The 16,452-nt window shown below is 38.3% G+C and overlaps 1 protein-coding gene across 2 annotated transcripts; it reads right to left on the minus strand.

The window, feature by feature from the left end:
* Positions 1 to 59: 59 nt before the first annotated feature.
* On the minus strand, positions 60 to 16,232 carry LOC114151890 (inhibitor of nuclear factor kappa-B kinase subunit alpha-like). 2 transcript variants are annotated; one of them, XM_028029413.1, is made up of 22 exons: positions 16,079 to 16,232; positions 15,514 to 15,632; positions 13,656 to 13,750; positions 13,404 to 13,521; positions 10,218 to 10,287; positions 10,041 to 10,129; positions 9,867 to 9,956; positions 9,566 to 9,690; positions 9,055 to 9,162; positions 8,802 to 8,937; positions 7,641 to 7,838; positions 7,145 to 7,247; positions 6,926 to 7,049; positions 5,737 to 5,888; positions 5,584 to 5,645; positions 5,386 to 5,495; positions 5,229 to 5,278; positions 5,027 to 5,132; positions 4,743 to 4,890; positions 3,387 to 3,523; positions 2,492 to 2,591; positions 60 to 1,769 (listed from the first exon to the last, which is right to left on the minus strand). In XM_028029413.1, exons 2-22 carry the CDS (start codon positions 15,616 to 15,618, stop codon positions 1,713 to 1,715), a joined length of 2,283 nt encoding a protein of 760 aa, XP_027885214.1. In that variant the 5' UTR covers positions 15,619 to 15,632; positions 16,079 to 16,232; the 3' UTR covers positions 60 to 1,712. The 2 variants fall into 2 exon arrangements, with proteins under 2 accessions (XP_027885214.1, XP_027885213.1); XM_028029412.1 differs by having other exon boundaries at positions 16,138 to 16,230.
* Between the last annotated feature and the right edge of the window lie 220 nt (positions 16,233 to 16,452).

Here is a 16,452-nt window from a genome sequence, read left to right on the forward strand (position 1 = left end):
TAGTTTGAGTAGTTTTGTAAAGAACTGAACATCGACCTAAAGGAGAAACTGAAAAGAAGAACTGTGTCAAAGTGATTTATTATTTTTATTACCTGGTCAACATTTCATCTTCATACAAGGAAATCTCCAGAAACTTAACATACAAAGATCAATTTATACCAGCCGATGAAAACAATATTCAACTGAAGGGAAAAAAAATAACGAATCGAGATACATAAATACGAAACTGAACAAAAAGAAAAGCCATTGCACTTTAACTCCATAAATACAACTCAATGTTATTTCTCTCCGGCCCGAAGCAGCCAAACAGTTACCAGAACCAGTACATTCAACCCGTTCACTGCTCTGGGTCACTATGTGCATTCACATCCACATTCAGATTATTTTCATCCAACAGTTGAGGAAAACCACCGGTGTCTCGGTGTTTTAGTCAGATTACAATACTTGGTGAACCAACCCAATTTCTGCTCCTAAAGAACCAATATGGAGACCAGTGTTTGCCAATAATATATCTGGGGTTTAGGATGGGCCTTCAGTAGTGACAGTGATGCTAAACCTAAAAAATTACACGAGGAAAAAAACTAAATTAGAAATGTATAGTCACTGCAAAAGTATAACAATTACATGTTTTCCTACAGTAGCGACCAGAATGTAATTTAAAAGTAATAAAATCATATTATAAGGTTTAAAATCAAAGTACTTGTTACTCTGAACTATGAAAATGCTCAGCTAGAACAGATTTCAAATGAATTATCCAGAGTGTGTGTGATGAAAGCTTTTGATTTTGTCACAGCGATTATACAACTTATGAAGGGAGAGTCAAACCAGCAAACAAAATTTTGGTGGCTCGGTTTTCCTCAATTTATCTTTGATTGTCTGGTGTTTAGTTTAGTAACCCTGTTGGAGGAGGTTCTGCTCTGCAAACTCCCGCCGTTTGTTTCTAATGGGAGATTCTGACTGAATGCGTCCGATCGATTCAACCGTTTCTGACGTGAATGCAGCAGAGACCCTCCAGTCCATCAAACCCCGCCTCCTCTCTGCCGTAGCTAAAAGACATATACAGTATAGACAATGCATAAACACAATGGCCAGCCATGTACGAGGCACATATGACAAAACACTTTGCTTAGGTTATATAATACTAGATTTTAAAAACATACACGTAAAGTAAACCCCCGAAAACATTGATAGTAAAACATACAAAACTGATGGAGAGAGACTAACGGTTTCTGCTTTGTTTTGTCAGTGATTTCTGCCACGGCTTCGGCAGCTCGTCTTCACAGAGGAGCTACATGGGAGTATCAAAGTGCTTTAATCTCCTCTTCAATCCGTCCCCTCCCAGGTCTCTGCCCAGAACATTTCCTGTTTTTTTTCTTTCCCCACGTTTCCTCTGGATGCCGCCAACACGAACCCTCGCACCCGGCGCTGCAGTTTGCTCAGCGATGCGACGGCGGAGACAAACCGATGGTCTATGATGGGACGTTGTGCAGCATAACAAAGAGGAGAGCAGACTCTGGTATAAAAACAGGGATATTCATTTATCAAACCGGCTACCGTGTGGGATGACGGGAGAAGACAGACACCACCGAGCAAAATGAAGGAAATTGTTTCCTAACTGGATTTTCCGAGTCACATACGGCTGTACAACGCATGAAGCAGACGGCCTGCAGTCCAAACATCAGGAAGAGGTGGAGGAGGCGGCATTACGCGTTTCACTTTTTTAGTTTTGTTGTTAAAGTTTCGTATTTTGTCCAGCTCCAGTCCTGCTCCTTTAAAGAAAAAAAAAGAAAAGAAATTATTGTTTGAATTTCAAATTAGCCCCCTTTTTAAAACAAAACAGTTTGTAGATTTAATGGTTTTCTCAGGAGAGGCGATGAGCCGATACTTCTCCGAATGTTTTCATTTTGGATTAAAAGAGATTGAAGCTAAAATCTAGAGCAGGTCATTGCGACAGACTATTTTGGTCTTAATTGTAAAATTAGATTAACACCAAAAACTTTATCTCAGTAATTCAAAGCAAAACCTGAAACGTACTTATAGTGCCGTGGAAAATGTTTCATTTAAATCAACCTGACTTTAATAAAATAACCTGAGTAAATTGAAAAGAAAAACTGTTTTCAAATGATGATTCCATTTATGGAAATATAAAAGCTATCCAACAAAGTGGATGACTAATCTATTGTGCAAATCATGATTACTGCTCATAAATCATCCACAGAACAACTCTTAAAAAATACAAACTTTCCCTTTAAAACCTAAACTTTAAGGCTGACTGATGCAGCATTTCTATGTTAACCCTTTTTTATGTTTACATAGCAATACATTTTTGCATTTGTTTTATTGCTCAACACTCTGAGGTGAAACTTGATTCTTAAATCAATGAATGTTAAGTAAATTCATTTAATTTAATCAATAAATTAAATGAAATCTGCATAAATGATAGATGAGGTGCAAAAACTCTCATAAAACAAAACGTTAACCATGAACTGACCACTATGCTCTTTGCTTGTTCGTCTGCGGCCTCTTGCATCAGATTGGTCAGCTGACTGAGGTACTTCTGGTTCTCCTGCAGCAGTCGTGGCGCTCCATCACTGGACGATAAAAAAAACAACCAAATTCAGCCTTAGTTTAGTCACATGAAACCCATTTCTACACAAAACAAACAACCCTAAAGAGAGAACAGACGCAGCCTCCTGTCTGCTCACAGGAAGAGGCTTAAATTCGATGTTTGGGTATAAAGTATAGTTTGGGACATTCTTGAACAGAAATCAGGTTTTTTCAGAAATGTTAAGTCATTCATTAATACACGTCTAACCCTGGACTGATTTAGGTTAGGAAGCCGAACCTGTACTGTTTGTCCTTTGGTGAAAATTATAACAAACATTTGATTTAAATAGTTTAATATTTAGCAACAGTTATTGTTTAAGATATAATTTACCATCCACAAATCTGCTAAAGGCTGATTTAGTTTATTTTAAACGTTTATCAAATGTAATATTTCCTAGTAGATCTTCCTCTTCTAACATTGATTATGTTGTGATTATAACTTAAATTTAACCGTCTCAACTACTTAGGATGGAAAGCAGAGGTTTTAAATGTAGATTTAATTAAGATTATTCAAATAGAAAGAAATATTGTCAAATGCTCAGAAAAAGTCCAAAGCAGCACAGTTGTTTAACTTTGGTACCTTTTTTTGTTTGTAAGGCTCATAAAAGTTTAAGTTTTACTGGAGTCTTAGCTTTTTAGACCCAGTTTGAGAATTACAGATGCAGATCTAACTAAACTTAAAGCTGTTTACCAAGAAAAACAAGTGTTGGTTTTTTTAACCATGTGATCAAACATTAGATAATTAAGGTTCACCAGGTGTGTTTTAGTGACTGAGTTACCTGTCGTTGCGTCCGGGCAGGGAGGTCAGGGGATGAGGGGAGCTGACTGGCTGAGCCGACTGGGACCACTGGGAAACCTGCAGCAGGTGGGACGATTCAGGACTGGTTGCCATGGAGTTCCTAGACGAGTTCTGGGCCTGAGGAAACGACCCGTTTTACCAACAATGCAACAACAAACATGAACCGTCTCCATCAACAACACAGGTGGCCCCATTTCTGTGTGATAGAAAAGTAAAAATCCCGTTTGAACTTGACATTTTTCTTTAAAATGATCCCCATACACGACTCCAGAGATCACTTTGTTTTCTCATTGGACAAGTTAAAAATCACTTTGCCAAGAATGCGAACTATTGAATGTTTTCTTTTCCCTTCTTTTTGAATTAGTTTGATAAAAAATCTTTATTCTTTTTGTTTGAGCTTGTTAAGAAATTGAAGAAAACAGTTAATCAAGGAGTCGAAATAGGACATTTGTGTCAGGACAATGCATTGATCTTACACATTTTATTTCAAAATCAAAAATAGAAAATCATAGATTACATGCAGAGTCTTTAAATCTAAATTCTGTCAACTTTGCTACCTTCATTTTGCTTGCAACAATTCTTAAGAATAGTACTTTCAGCGATATGTTTGCCATCCTAGACCCAGTATTGTTAGTCCATTAGTGTTATGGACTACTGTCCATAAGAAAATGGAAAAACAAGAAACATCTGGAAGACCGGCTGTCTTGAAGAACTGGACTGCACCTTTTCAAGGCTGAACCCAGAGAACCTTTTATTCTGCCTTAGCTGCAGCATTACTGCCACCCAGTGGACGACCATGGCTACTTCAGCTTTTTTTGTGTGACTAAACTCCTTAGTGTTTTCATAGATCAAATCCTGTCGGACTTTCAGAGCCCGCCTTCTGGGGTACCTCAAGGCTCAGTCCAGGGAACTATTCTTTTTGTTCTGTACATTTCCCTCCCTAAGCTAAATAATCAGGCCGTTTTCCCATCATTTCCATGCTGATGATTTTCAGCTCTACTGACATCGTCAACCAAATGATGAAATGTTTTAGTTGCATCAACGGCTCTGTGACATATTGCAGATAAACTCTGAAAATTATTGCTTCTGGAAACTCAACAGCAACATGTTGGCGTCTTGGTTTCCTCCAACACATTTTAAGACCAGAGGAGATAAATGTTTCAGAGGAACCCAGACAGTGGAATAGTTTGCCTCCATTTTGAGTCTGTTGATTCTTTCAAAAAGAAATTGAAGACTCATTTATTCAGACTGGCTTTTCTGTCTTTAAGTTTTCTTTTATTGTAACGCACTTTGTGGTTTTTCCACTTGTCAAGAGTTTCTACCAGAATCTACTCACGCAAGCAATCTTGAGTAAATGCCAGAACTCTTTCTGTCTTTTGATCTGCATCTGCATCACGGTGTTGTCCGCGTCTTTGATGCTCTCCAGAGTCTTCTCGATCCGTGGAAACAAGTCAATGATCTTCTGTTTGCTGGTCAGGATTTTGCTGTTCACACAAAATAAAGACTCTGATGTGACAGAGTAAAATGCAGTTGTGTTTTCCCTAAACAAGAAAACTAGCAAATGAATATTCACACAAAGTCTTTTGAAATAATCCGAGAAAGTCTGATGCTTGCTCCTACCTGAGGTGGGTGTACAGATCTTTGAGGACCTTGTCCTGGTTCTGGACAGTCTGGATGATGGCCTTCACCATTTCAGAGCTGTCGCTGGTGCCATCCGAGTCAGCAGCTGAGGAAAATCAAAGATTTTAATGAAATTTTAGTTAGGGAACATTAGTGTTTTTGTAAGGAAGCTAGACTTCATTACAGACAAACTAATCCCCACCTTTGCATGTCCTTTTCAGCTGCATGTAGAGGTCTATTGCCTTTCCTTCTCTGGAATAAAACAGATTTAAATGTTTAAAAACCTTCCTTCTGAAGCTTTTTATCAACTGAACCTTTAAACTTCTGCATGTTTCAAATGCTTCAGCCTGAACACTAACAGCTGCTCCATCTTGTCTCCTTGTCGCCGAGCGTATGGGCTCCTCTGAAGCTCCACAATCTCAGAGTGCAGAGCCATGATCTCATCATCTAAATGGCTCACTTCTGCCACCTGCAGGAGGAAAAACCACCACAGAAAGAGTTTTTAAATTAAAAACAAAACACATTGAAATGAAGTTTTGTTTATTTTATTCTATTACCTGTGCAAAGGTAGCAGCTCTTTCTTCATTTTCCTGCCAGGCTTTCAGCATCTTCTCAGACGCTTTGGGCAAACACAAGACACTAATCAATACACACCAGCAGACTGATTCAGCTCGAAGATTAAAACAGTGCAGCCGCCATAAAAAACTCACATATCCCATAGTGCATCTGGTCGCTGTACTTTTCCAGGTCATACTGGATGCTACTCTTAAAGAAATCCAGCTTGGCCCTGAGCTGCTGAGAGAAGCCGAACATGCTGTTTTTACACCGGGTCAGGTTGGTGTTGTAGCGCAGGAGGCTCAGCCTGCAGGACGAGGAGAAACACAGAACGTTTGTTTAAAGAGAAGAAGCACCAACGTACAGAGATGCACACCTATAGGTCAGGATATAGCTAAAGTATTCAGCGGCTGAATCCTGTGTAGAACAACTACAGCAGAAAAATGCCTCATTTTATACTTAAAAATATATTGAGAAACAAATTCTGAATTTGACTTTCAAATAAAATTTAAAATTTTCTTTTAATCTGGAAAAATAATACTTATTTTCCCTTAGCCCTGTTGTCTCCCATATCCTGGAAAAACTCCGACTCCCTTCCTGCCACAGTTCTTCCTTACACTCAACTTTCTACCAATATGGTTGGATTCAACACTCCGAACAATTGGGTTTTTAATAATAACCTTCTGCAGCCTACCCTCATTGTGGACAGCGTCAATATCTGTCAAGTCAGCAGTCACTCATTACCGTTTGAAATCATTTCTGATTTGTTTTGTTATATGTAAAGTAATTTCACACATACAGCACATTTTCAGCAACAAAGCAATTCAACATGCCATACATGAATTAGAAGGAGATACAACAAAACAACAAACCAGATGAAAGAGCAAAAATAAAATAAAAAATGTTTAAGAATAAGTAGACCGTGATTTATAAACTGCTAGGGGTTTCTCTGGATTCTTGTTCTGATAATGTTGATCTAAGGTAATGAGTAGTTTCTCTAGATAAATTAATACAAAGTAAATACAAAAGAATAGCTACACCAGGAGTTTCTCTAAATAATAGGTTTGATTTTAATTTTCTGAGAAACTAAATATCTTTTAAGTCATAATCATCAATACAAACAAAGGCTTGAAATAAATCACTGTGTGTAATATATCTACATGAGTTTTACTTTTTAAAAAATTAATTAGTAAAATTAATCGACTTCTTCATTCTATTACATTGCACCTATAAATGTAATCTCTACTAATTGTATCAATACAGAACCCAGTTTCTTTCTTCCACCAAGTATAAACCTGGTTCCTGGACTCAAAGATGGCCGACAGCAGCTGAATAACGACTCACATGGCAGCTCTCTGGCCTTGGAAGAGTCTGCTGTAGTCGTCTTTCAGACCACAGATGTAGTTCACCGCTTCACCCCAAACTTTCTTCAACTCAACCAGAGGCAGTGACTTTTTTGAATCTTGGACTAGAAATAAATAAATTTTTAAAAAAAACATGGTCTCTCTCAGCTCCGCTCAGTTTTTATTTATGAAGCAGCACAACTCCCTAAAAGCAACTCACCGATGTTGTTGACTCTTTCAGGCAGGTGTCTGGCGTTGAGGGGACCAGAGTAGTTGGTGATGCTCTTATCAAACAAGTACACAATGTACTCATCCCACCCTCGCTACACAGCAGGAGAAAAGAACAAAGTCTTAAACAAACCACTTTAATGAAGCCATGGTGATAATTAATAATAAAATAAATATTTAACTCTATATTGTAATTGGAAAGCATACATATCTAATCTAAATGAAGGCAATATGATAAATAAATGCAGTCTAAAGTAGTAATGCAGAATTAAGCTAAGGAATAAAGTAGATATTAGACTTAAGCAATAATTTCATTTGTTCTCTTAAGATTTACACAACTAATTTTTGAATGATTATAATGTCTAAAGCTACAGAAGTTATTACAGTTGTTATTGTTGATGCCGTCATAGAACCATATACTGAAGATCTTTACTAACCAATCAGCCATCTGTCACACAGCTAAAACTTTGACCTGCTAACCAACGCACCACTCCGTCCAACGGGACGCACTGGTTGGCCGGCTTCCTGGGGTCCAGAGAGACGCCCGTCTCCTGCAGCAGCTCCTGGTTGACAACTTCGATTTTGGTTTCGGCCTCGATGCGCATCTGCAGACTGTGAAGACTCTCATCTGGACTCAGTTTGAAGGAAAGGACCTGAGCTGTGGTCATATTCAGGATGTGGACGACCTGAAAACCAGAGAAAAGAAGATTAACAGTAATGTAGTGGACAGCCAGAACACACAAAGCACCCAGTGTTCGGATTGTCACAGTATTAAAATTTCAAACTCGGTACCAATACTAAGAAAAATGCTCAATACCACTTTAGACAGCAAGGCAACATTTTTAAGTTTCAGGCTTCTTTATGAATAATTACTTATAGTCTGACAATATTTTAGTTAAGTAGTGGAGAATTCAGTCTTCACTGGTTAAAATACATCATTTAAAAATGACACGTTAAATGCAGTCTAAAGTAGTAATGCAGAACTGTTTGGCAAAAAGATAGTATCACTAACGGCACAGTCTCTTATTCTGTTTTAAATATATTTTACACTAGTTTGAATCTTAACCTTGAACTTGCTGCTTCTCCACAGTGGTACATTTATATTGTATTCTCTTTCCTCTTTATGAAAGTTTTTATTTTTGAATTAGTTATGCAATTATTTTGTTATAACCGCTTCTCTTCAGTATGTGCTTCCATTTCGCTGTTGATACAAACAAATTTCACTTATGACCATTTTAAGTTGCTTTCAAACATCAAAGTCGTACAGTTAGCTCGTAGCGTTAGCGCAACTAGCATGTTGCATTCTTCAGCATTTCCTTTTTTCCCCACTGTCTGCCTCATAGCAAAAGTTTGTGTTAGCTTTTTCCACCTGTACTCGTCCTGACAGCAGAGCTTAAACCATGGAAACAGTAACAAATTGGGCAGAGGCTGAGTGTTACAGCAACGAGGCAATTTGAGCAAATTAGTATTTTTGAACAACTATTTTTATTCTAGTCTCAATTACCTCGAGACATTGATTATTGTTGACAACCATAACAGCATTCATACAAATCCACTTCTCAGGTTTTCAGACCCAAATGATCCACAGCATAAAGTTGCTGTTATAATTACAACAACCATTATGCTAGCCAGGTCCTTTGGTAACTCACACTCATATTTAGCAGGTCATCCAGCATCTCAAAGCACATGGGTCTCTTTGAGGCGCGTTGCACTGGACCGCCTCTCTGTTCCTGGTTCCACTTCAGCATCAGCTGCAGGACGTTTTCCAGAGGTTCCACCAGCGTCCTGCGTCACATGGGGAGAAACATACACTGAAAGCAAGACATCAAACCCTGTATCCTGCAGAGAACAGTATTTCAAGTGCCGACATTATTACTATTATTTTTCTTTTAGCACGCTAACCTGCTGAGGTTGTTTGGTTGAGCAAGATGTGTTGAGAACTTGACTTCACCATTAGAATCTTCTACTGCCATGATGTCTTTGGGACCTTTATTCTTCACTATGCCAGCCCTGCAAAACAAGAAAAAAACGTTGCCTGATCAGTTAAAGAGGAGGAAAAGAGTTGATTGTAATTTTATTTTTCATGCCTCAAAGGTGAAACTGATAAGCCCAACAAGCTGAAGAGTTCTTAGTTTACAAACATCAAGGAAAAGTTTAATCTACTGTCTTTACATTAAACTACACTAACCCACTTGTCCAAATCCAGCTTAGCTAGGATCCCAAATGTGTTTGGATCCTTACAGTCTTTGGTGTGTAAATTAATCAAATCTTACCAATCTTTCCGTTTTAATTTGAAAATCCAAGTCACGATGCCAGATCGGGCCTAAAAAGTCCAACCCAACCTGACAAATTAATTTTCATTACAGGCCCGAGTCTGACAATCGTTCCCACGTACTGGATGAGGTGATCTTACCACTGCACAGGTTGCCAGTTGTGCAGAAAGGGACGGAAACCGCAGCAGCATTCAAAAACCATCGTTCCAAAGCTCCAGAAGTCCACAGCGACCGTGTATGGCTTGTTGTCAAACAGCTCAGGAGCCTGCAGAGGAAGAGGAGCTCATTTGACCCTTTCAGCAAACTGTTACACCAATTACTCTGTGGTTTGATTCTTAGTGAATCTGTCTGTATGGTTAATGGAGAAAACATAGAAACTCAGAATAAAATTCATTAAATGAAGTCAATATGTCACAGATTAGCACATATTTAGGTGTTCACCAGGTACTGAAGAGTTCCCACAAAGGAAGTGCACAGACTGCCCTGGTCCAGATCTTTGGCATAACCCAAGTCAATGATTTTATGAACCACCTGCAAAAGATACAGATAAGTACAGTCATGCCAAAACTTAGAGAAAGAATCAGCCAAGATTTGAGCAGACATGCATTACTTTACCTTTCCACCGCAGTCTTGGAGAACAATGTTTTCTGGTTTCAGGTCCCTGTGTATGATCTTGTTTTCGTGCAGATACTGAATGCCACTTCCTGGAACAGAGGTTAGCAATTAAATTCAGTGAGGAGGTTTTAAAATACATCCCTAAATGCAAAGGGTGCAAACAGCAAGAGGACGTACCAACGTCATGGAGTAATGAAAGCACTTCACTTTCTTTCAGACCGCAGCAGTTTTCAGGTTTGCTCAGCACCTGTGGTCGGTTAATATCACAACACAAAGTACGTCAGGAAGAGGATTATTCTTTCAATGGAGCATAATGCACAAATGTTTTAATGGAAGTGAATATAGAAGAAAGTCAAGAAATGCATTAGCTAAGTAATTATCCAAATTGGGTTGGCCTTTAACTCTAAAGTAAAGGCTGTCGGTCAATAAACAGAAGCCCCTTGCAGATTATAGTTCTGCAGCCAGGAGGCCCCCATTATGGATCATTTTCTCCCTTCACATCAAACATAAAGATCTTGCAATTAGATTTGCAGAATACACAGTTTCTAAACATTAGTTACATGAAAAATTCATGCTTTTCAAGACTCAATTTCCCAGAGTTCTCAGTCCTTTACACTCATTTTAAGATAAAAACAAAAGTCTGCTATAAATTTCAGGGTTTCCCTCAGTGTTTTATAAGCCTGGTGGGCCACCGGGCTTTGCCTGTGCCCCCAACAAACTAGGCATTACTTATTTATTTTTTAAATGTTTGCATTTTATAAGACTTTATAGTTAGTGTTCAGGTATTAATCTTCCAATCTTTCCATAACACATAATTATCAAGTAATATTTTCAAATTTCCTGTTAAAATTAAACATTTTTAACTCAAAAACACGACGGGCCGCTGGATGAATGACTGCTCTAGCACCCAACCACTGGGCTTAGTGAGTTTTCTGGGGGGAACCTTGAATTTACTGCAGATATTTTTACAAAGGGCACAAATTTGAATTGGGAACATGTGAAAACCAGTAAAACAAGGTATGGAGGGACATGAAGAAAGAGAGAAAGAATAAAAAAATGTAGGACACAAGAAGGAATGGATGCAAAGAAATAAGCAAAAAAGGAAGCTGAGACAAGAAATGAATGGCACAAAGAAGGATGAAATCCAAACTTTGATTAAAAGGAACGGAATGTAAGACACAAAATTTAGACAATAGGATGAGGAATGTTTCTCCATACACATATTTTCCATAATATTCCAGGCCTTTAAAATCCTAAAAGAGATCTTGTACTGTTCTAGCCCGTGTAAGGAAACCTAAGAACCAAAGAAGTGTGGTTTAATGGGCAGCCCTGTGTAAGATGTGTGGGTTTTTCTCAGGGGAATCCCCCACACAGCGCTGAGGTCTGTGTGGATCCACATGCAGGCTGCTGACCAAACCCACTTACTGCTGTAAACACAAAGTTGTTGTGCAGCCTGTTATCATCTGCATCTGCTGATCAACATATTTCTCAGAACAGACAAGACTCAGGAAGAGATTTTCTCTTGCTGAGGAGACTTGTGGTTTTGGTTTTGCTTTTCACTACGTCTAGTGCCACAGGTTACAGATTTATGAAAACCTCCAGAGGTTTTCATAAATCTGGGCGCTTCAGTTTGGGTTTAAACAGGATAAAATAAGCAAGCTGTCACTACAAGGTCAGACGTAACAATTGTTGAAGACTTCTGTGTCTCAGTATGTTTTTATTAAATCCATCTAGACGGTTTGCAATTTTTAACCATCACATCCGAAACTTTCTGCCACAGCTGACATGTTGGTCTGAAACTAAAGAGCCATTTCATAAAAATCAATTTATCAAATTTAATGTAAAAAAAAAAAAGCTAAAAATGCTGGGATTCAATAAATTAACTGCACTTCTGCAGTGCGATGCTTAAATATGAAACAGAAATGCACTGAAAGACTGGCTGATGATTGCAGTAAATGCATTTTACATCTTTATCAACGTTCAGCTGGTCAAATTAAAAAAATCCCCCAAATAATTAGAACTAGACAATAAATCAATAGTAATTTAAAACCGAGGAGAAAACAAGATAGTTTCAAGGTTAAATTAATTTATTGTGATACATTTTCTACAGATAGGAGAAAATGCACCGTTGTGATGCATTAATGGGTTTAGATGGGAACTAAAGTGACACAAGTGAAACAAATGAAGATTATCCTCTTAATCTTAAATGTGTTTGTGTGTCACACCTTCTTGCATTATCTTCCGAAGCATTTTTAAGCATTTCCTCTAAACAAACTTCCGTCAACATCCTCATACTTTCCTTTTTTAATTATGCAAACAAACAGGCCAAACTTTCCGCTCACTTATTTCAAGAGGAGTAAAGACTCTGCATGTTTAATATTTAAATCTGCTCTGGTATTCAGCAGTGAATCGCTTCCTCAGGTTCCTTTCTTGTGAATTATATAAAATATAACACTAATTAAACAAGAGAAAAACAATGCGTCCTGTTACTTGAGAGAGGTTGTAAGTGTAAAAGCAACAGAAAATGAAATAAGTATGCGATTACCACTATTTATGCATCAAAACAGGTGCAATTAAAACAACCATCATCATCCACTAGATCAGTGGTCCCCAAAGTGTGGGGCGCGCCCCCTGGGCGGGCGCAGTGCCATTGAAGGGGGGGGGGGGAGGGGGCAGCGGTATGGATGAATGGAAAAGTTACACAAAAGTGTTTCACTGTAAAGATGGTTTGTAGCGTTTTGTTGCAACATGAAGTGTGAAATAAACTTCAGTGGAGTTTGAAAACAAAATATGTGTATAGGTTTATGTCTGGTTGAACGATGTGTGTGCCCAGTTGATTTTTTTTTTCTTTTTTGGGGGGGATTTTATTGTAATCCATAGGGGGCCCAGAAAATCTTTGAGAACCACTGCACTAGATATACAGCATTTAGTTTAATCTCCTAAAAGTACTTGTACTGACTTAGAAATCTAGTTTTCCTTACAAGAAATGCTGACCCCTGAGGCCAAATCTAGATGGAAATAACAGCTGAAATATTGAATTTTTTGTCTCCTATTCTTATTTGATATGAAACCTAAATTTTGATAAATCTGCTGCAAAAAGAAAAAATAATTTGCCTCACTGTTTTGGTGTCCATAATTCTATTTTTTTTCCCTAATTCAAAACAAACAAACAAAAAAAATCACAAAACTAATATGGGATTATTAATATGTATGTATAATTACTATGAGTTGTTTGGGTCCTTTTTTTCCCCCTTACTGTGATGGAACAATGTCAACATTTTTCTAATATACATCACTAACTGACTGAACATCAACATGTGGTTAAAGTCACAAGAAAAGGTAAGTAATGTAAATATATCTCACATTTCTCAGGTCTCCTTTGGAGCAGTACTCCATGGCCAGGAGGGGAAGCTCATTTAAGGCAATGGCGTTAATGTCCTCTGGGACTTCCTTTGCAGTCACAACATTATTATGATGCAACCTGAGTGAGAGAGACGACGCTTAGACCATCTGTAACTTCATTTTCATCTAAATGTCATCAGATTCCTTTAAATAATCACGTTGAGTACTAGACAGCTTCAGATAACGAAGACGGGACATTAAAAAGTGACTTACTTTTTCATAATCTGTATTTCTCTGCACCATCTGTCCCTGTTCCTTGGTGTGAGGTCCAGACGGCACATTTTCACTGCTATTTTTTCATTTGTTTCCTAAAAAAAGAAAACAGATTATAGAGAAACACTGTCACTTGGTGTCTTAAACTTTATCAGCAGAGGGATCTGGGGAGGATTCATTGCCTTGAGAAAGGAAATATTTTCCAGCTCATGATGAAGTTAGCATTACTTTTTGCAACATAAACCGAAACAACAATCGTGGAGATTGTTTCAAGTTCAGCATTCGATCTTCTTTTGGTAAACACATTACTGAGGATCTGATTAACAAGAAATAAGGTTCAGCAGTCCAAGTAGGATTTTCTGACGCTTACACATTTGCAACCTTTAACTGAAGCCAGATGTTTGTAGAGAAGACACAAAGAATGATAGTATTATGGTTCAGTGAAAGCAGCCATTGGTAACGGGAGAAAATATGGGACAACAGCAACATTATGAATATTAGACATTTCTCCAAAGTAAATAGAAACTACAAGTTGAAACTGGAACTGGTTTTAATCTACATGCGATGATAATATCCTATATTTTCCATATTTCTGGTTTTAGGAATAGATTTGAAGACAGAATCATTTTACTCATTTGGAAACATCCAGGCCAGGTTAAAATAATCTAAAATCCTGTGGGAGAATGTGTTGATCGGATGAAACCAAACTTGAATTTCTTTCCCACCATTCCTAAAAGTATAGGCTGCCCAAAAACCAACACTAAGAAGACCACACCCACAGTGAATTATTTGGGGTTGCTTTTCTTCAGATGGAAGTGCTTTCACTTTTTTAAACCAGCTTGAAGAACTAGGGGAAGGCAACACAGACTGAAAGTTTTATAACAATATTTTGGGGTACTATTGTGGTAAAAGTGACATTATGAACCATAAATGATTTCTTTAACGGTAGGGCAACTGTAGGGCTGTGACTGTATGATGTAGCAGTTATAGCCCCACAAACACAAACAGTACTCTTGAGAAACGTAGCAAATTGTAATATGCTTCTTTAGGACAACAGGGTTTCCTCCAGAAAACTTGCTAAGCCTGGTGGTTGGGCGCTAGGGCAGTCATTCATTAAGCGGCTCGCCGTGCTTTTGAGTTAAAAAATGTTTAAAGTTGGCAGGAAATTTGAAAATATCACTTGATTATTATGTGTTATTTGAAGAATAATGCTTGAATACCAACTATACAGTTTGAAAAAATGCTTTTTTTTTTTTTTTTTTAAACCTAAAATGAATAAGCAATGCTTAGCCTGGTGGGGACCCAAGTTAAGCCTGGTGGCCCACCAGGCTTATAATACACTGGGGGAAACCCTGGACACCAGTCATATAAAAAAGTGTGATTTGTATCTCTGAACTTAATCAGTTAATCAGTTTTGGGATGTATTTATTTAAAAATGTCATTATTGGAATGCATTGTGAAGATAAATCAAAATTCTTATGATATTTATCACGATGTATGACAATAATATAAATAATGAAGCAGGATTTATTTTCCAGAATCACAGGGAATCCAAGTATGGATGTGATATATCATAGGAATATATAGTCTCCTACCAAACATGAGTGAATGCAGGTTTTATTAGTAAATTTTTCTATACCTCATCTCAAAAATCCCGTTCATGTAGTAGTTTCACTTTGAACCATACATTATTCACATTAAAAGGAGGAAAACGTTTTAATTGTTTACTTCACAACCACTTGGCATTTTAACAGTGGCCCTTACATTTTTCCGAGGAGCTGCATAAAAAGAAATGAAAAGTAAAGCGTAAAATATTGACAGTGTACAAGGAGTCAGTTAAGGTGATGATGACACTCACGGATTGCTGGAAGAGGTAAACATGGGCAAAGCCTCCAATCCCCAGCCTCTCTTTCAGCTCCCAGTCCCCGAAGGACTGGGTCTGCTTGAAGGGAGCTTTCTCCATCGTTGTGGGGAGAGCTGCAGCAAGCATAAACAACAATGGAGCAATGACAACCACAAACTTTGAGGTTATGAGGATTACAACAGCCCTCGCAATTTACACCTAGCTAAACAAAGCTACCAAACACAAGGACAGCGCTACTGTGTGAAACGTTTCTCTGTCATAGCAACAATAAAATCAAATAGGACCTGTGTGTCGATGTACCAACAATGATATTTCTATTTTTAGACAAAAAAAAGAAATGTAGGACAACAGGCATATAAATGATCCTAGACAGGCGACATTAGCTAACCAGCGAGCAGCTAGCTAGCAGAGCAACAGAATCCCAATGAACACCAGGAAATAGCCGGAGCCCGTAACTGGCTCTCTCTTACATTAGAACCGAAAGCTCAGATGCCCGTAAAAACCGCTTTACTGAATGTTACAGAGTTGGAAAGCTACCGAACATCGCTTTGAGACTCACCTCTGGTTCCTACGACAGAGTCATGAGCCCGCCGGGAGAAGAAATGTTTCAGTGTGTACCTGTGTTCAGGTCGCGGTAGCGCATCAACGCTCAGCGGACTTTCCCAGCACAGGCTCCGGCTGTGCTACTAGAAAACCAAGCCGCGTTGCGTTCAAAGACACTTCGGCCAGTGTAACACGAGCCCGGCTCTACTGCTAGAATACCAAGCAGTGTTGCGTTCATTGACACCTCAGCTAGCGGTGAGGTGGAACGCCAAAAATCAGTAGTTTTGCTTTGTCATCCATTATAATTTTGTTTTGAACCTTACATTGTAAGAGCGAAAATACTCCTTATAAGGTTGTTTTTTACTAAAGGAAATCTGGCGCCAAAGACGG

Source organism: Xiphophorus couchianus, chromosome 10 (assembly GCF_001444195.1).
Source record: "Xiphophorus couchianus chromosome 10, X_couchianus-1.0, whole genome shotgun sequence".
Classification (NCBI taxonomy): Eukaryota; Metazoa; Chordata; class Actinopteri; order Cyprinodontiformes; family Poeciliidae; genus Xiphophorus; species Xiphophorus couchianus.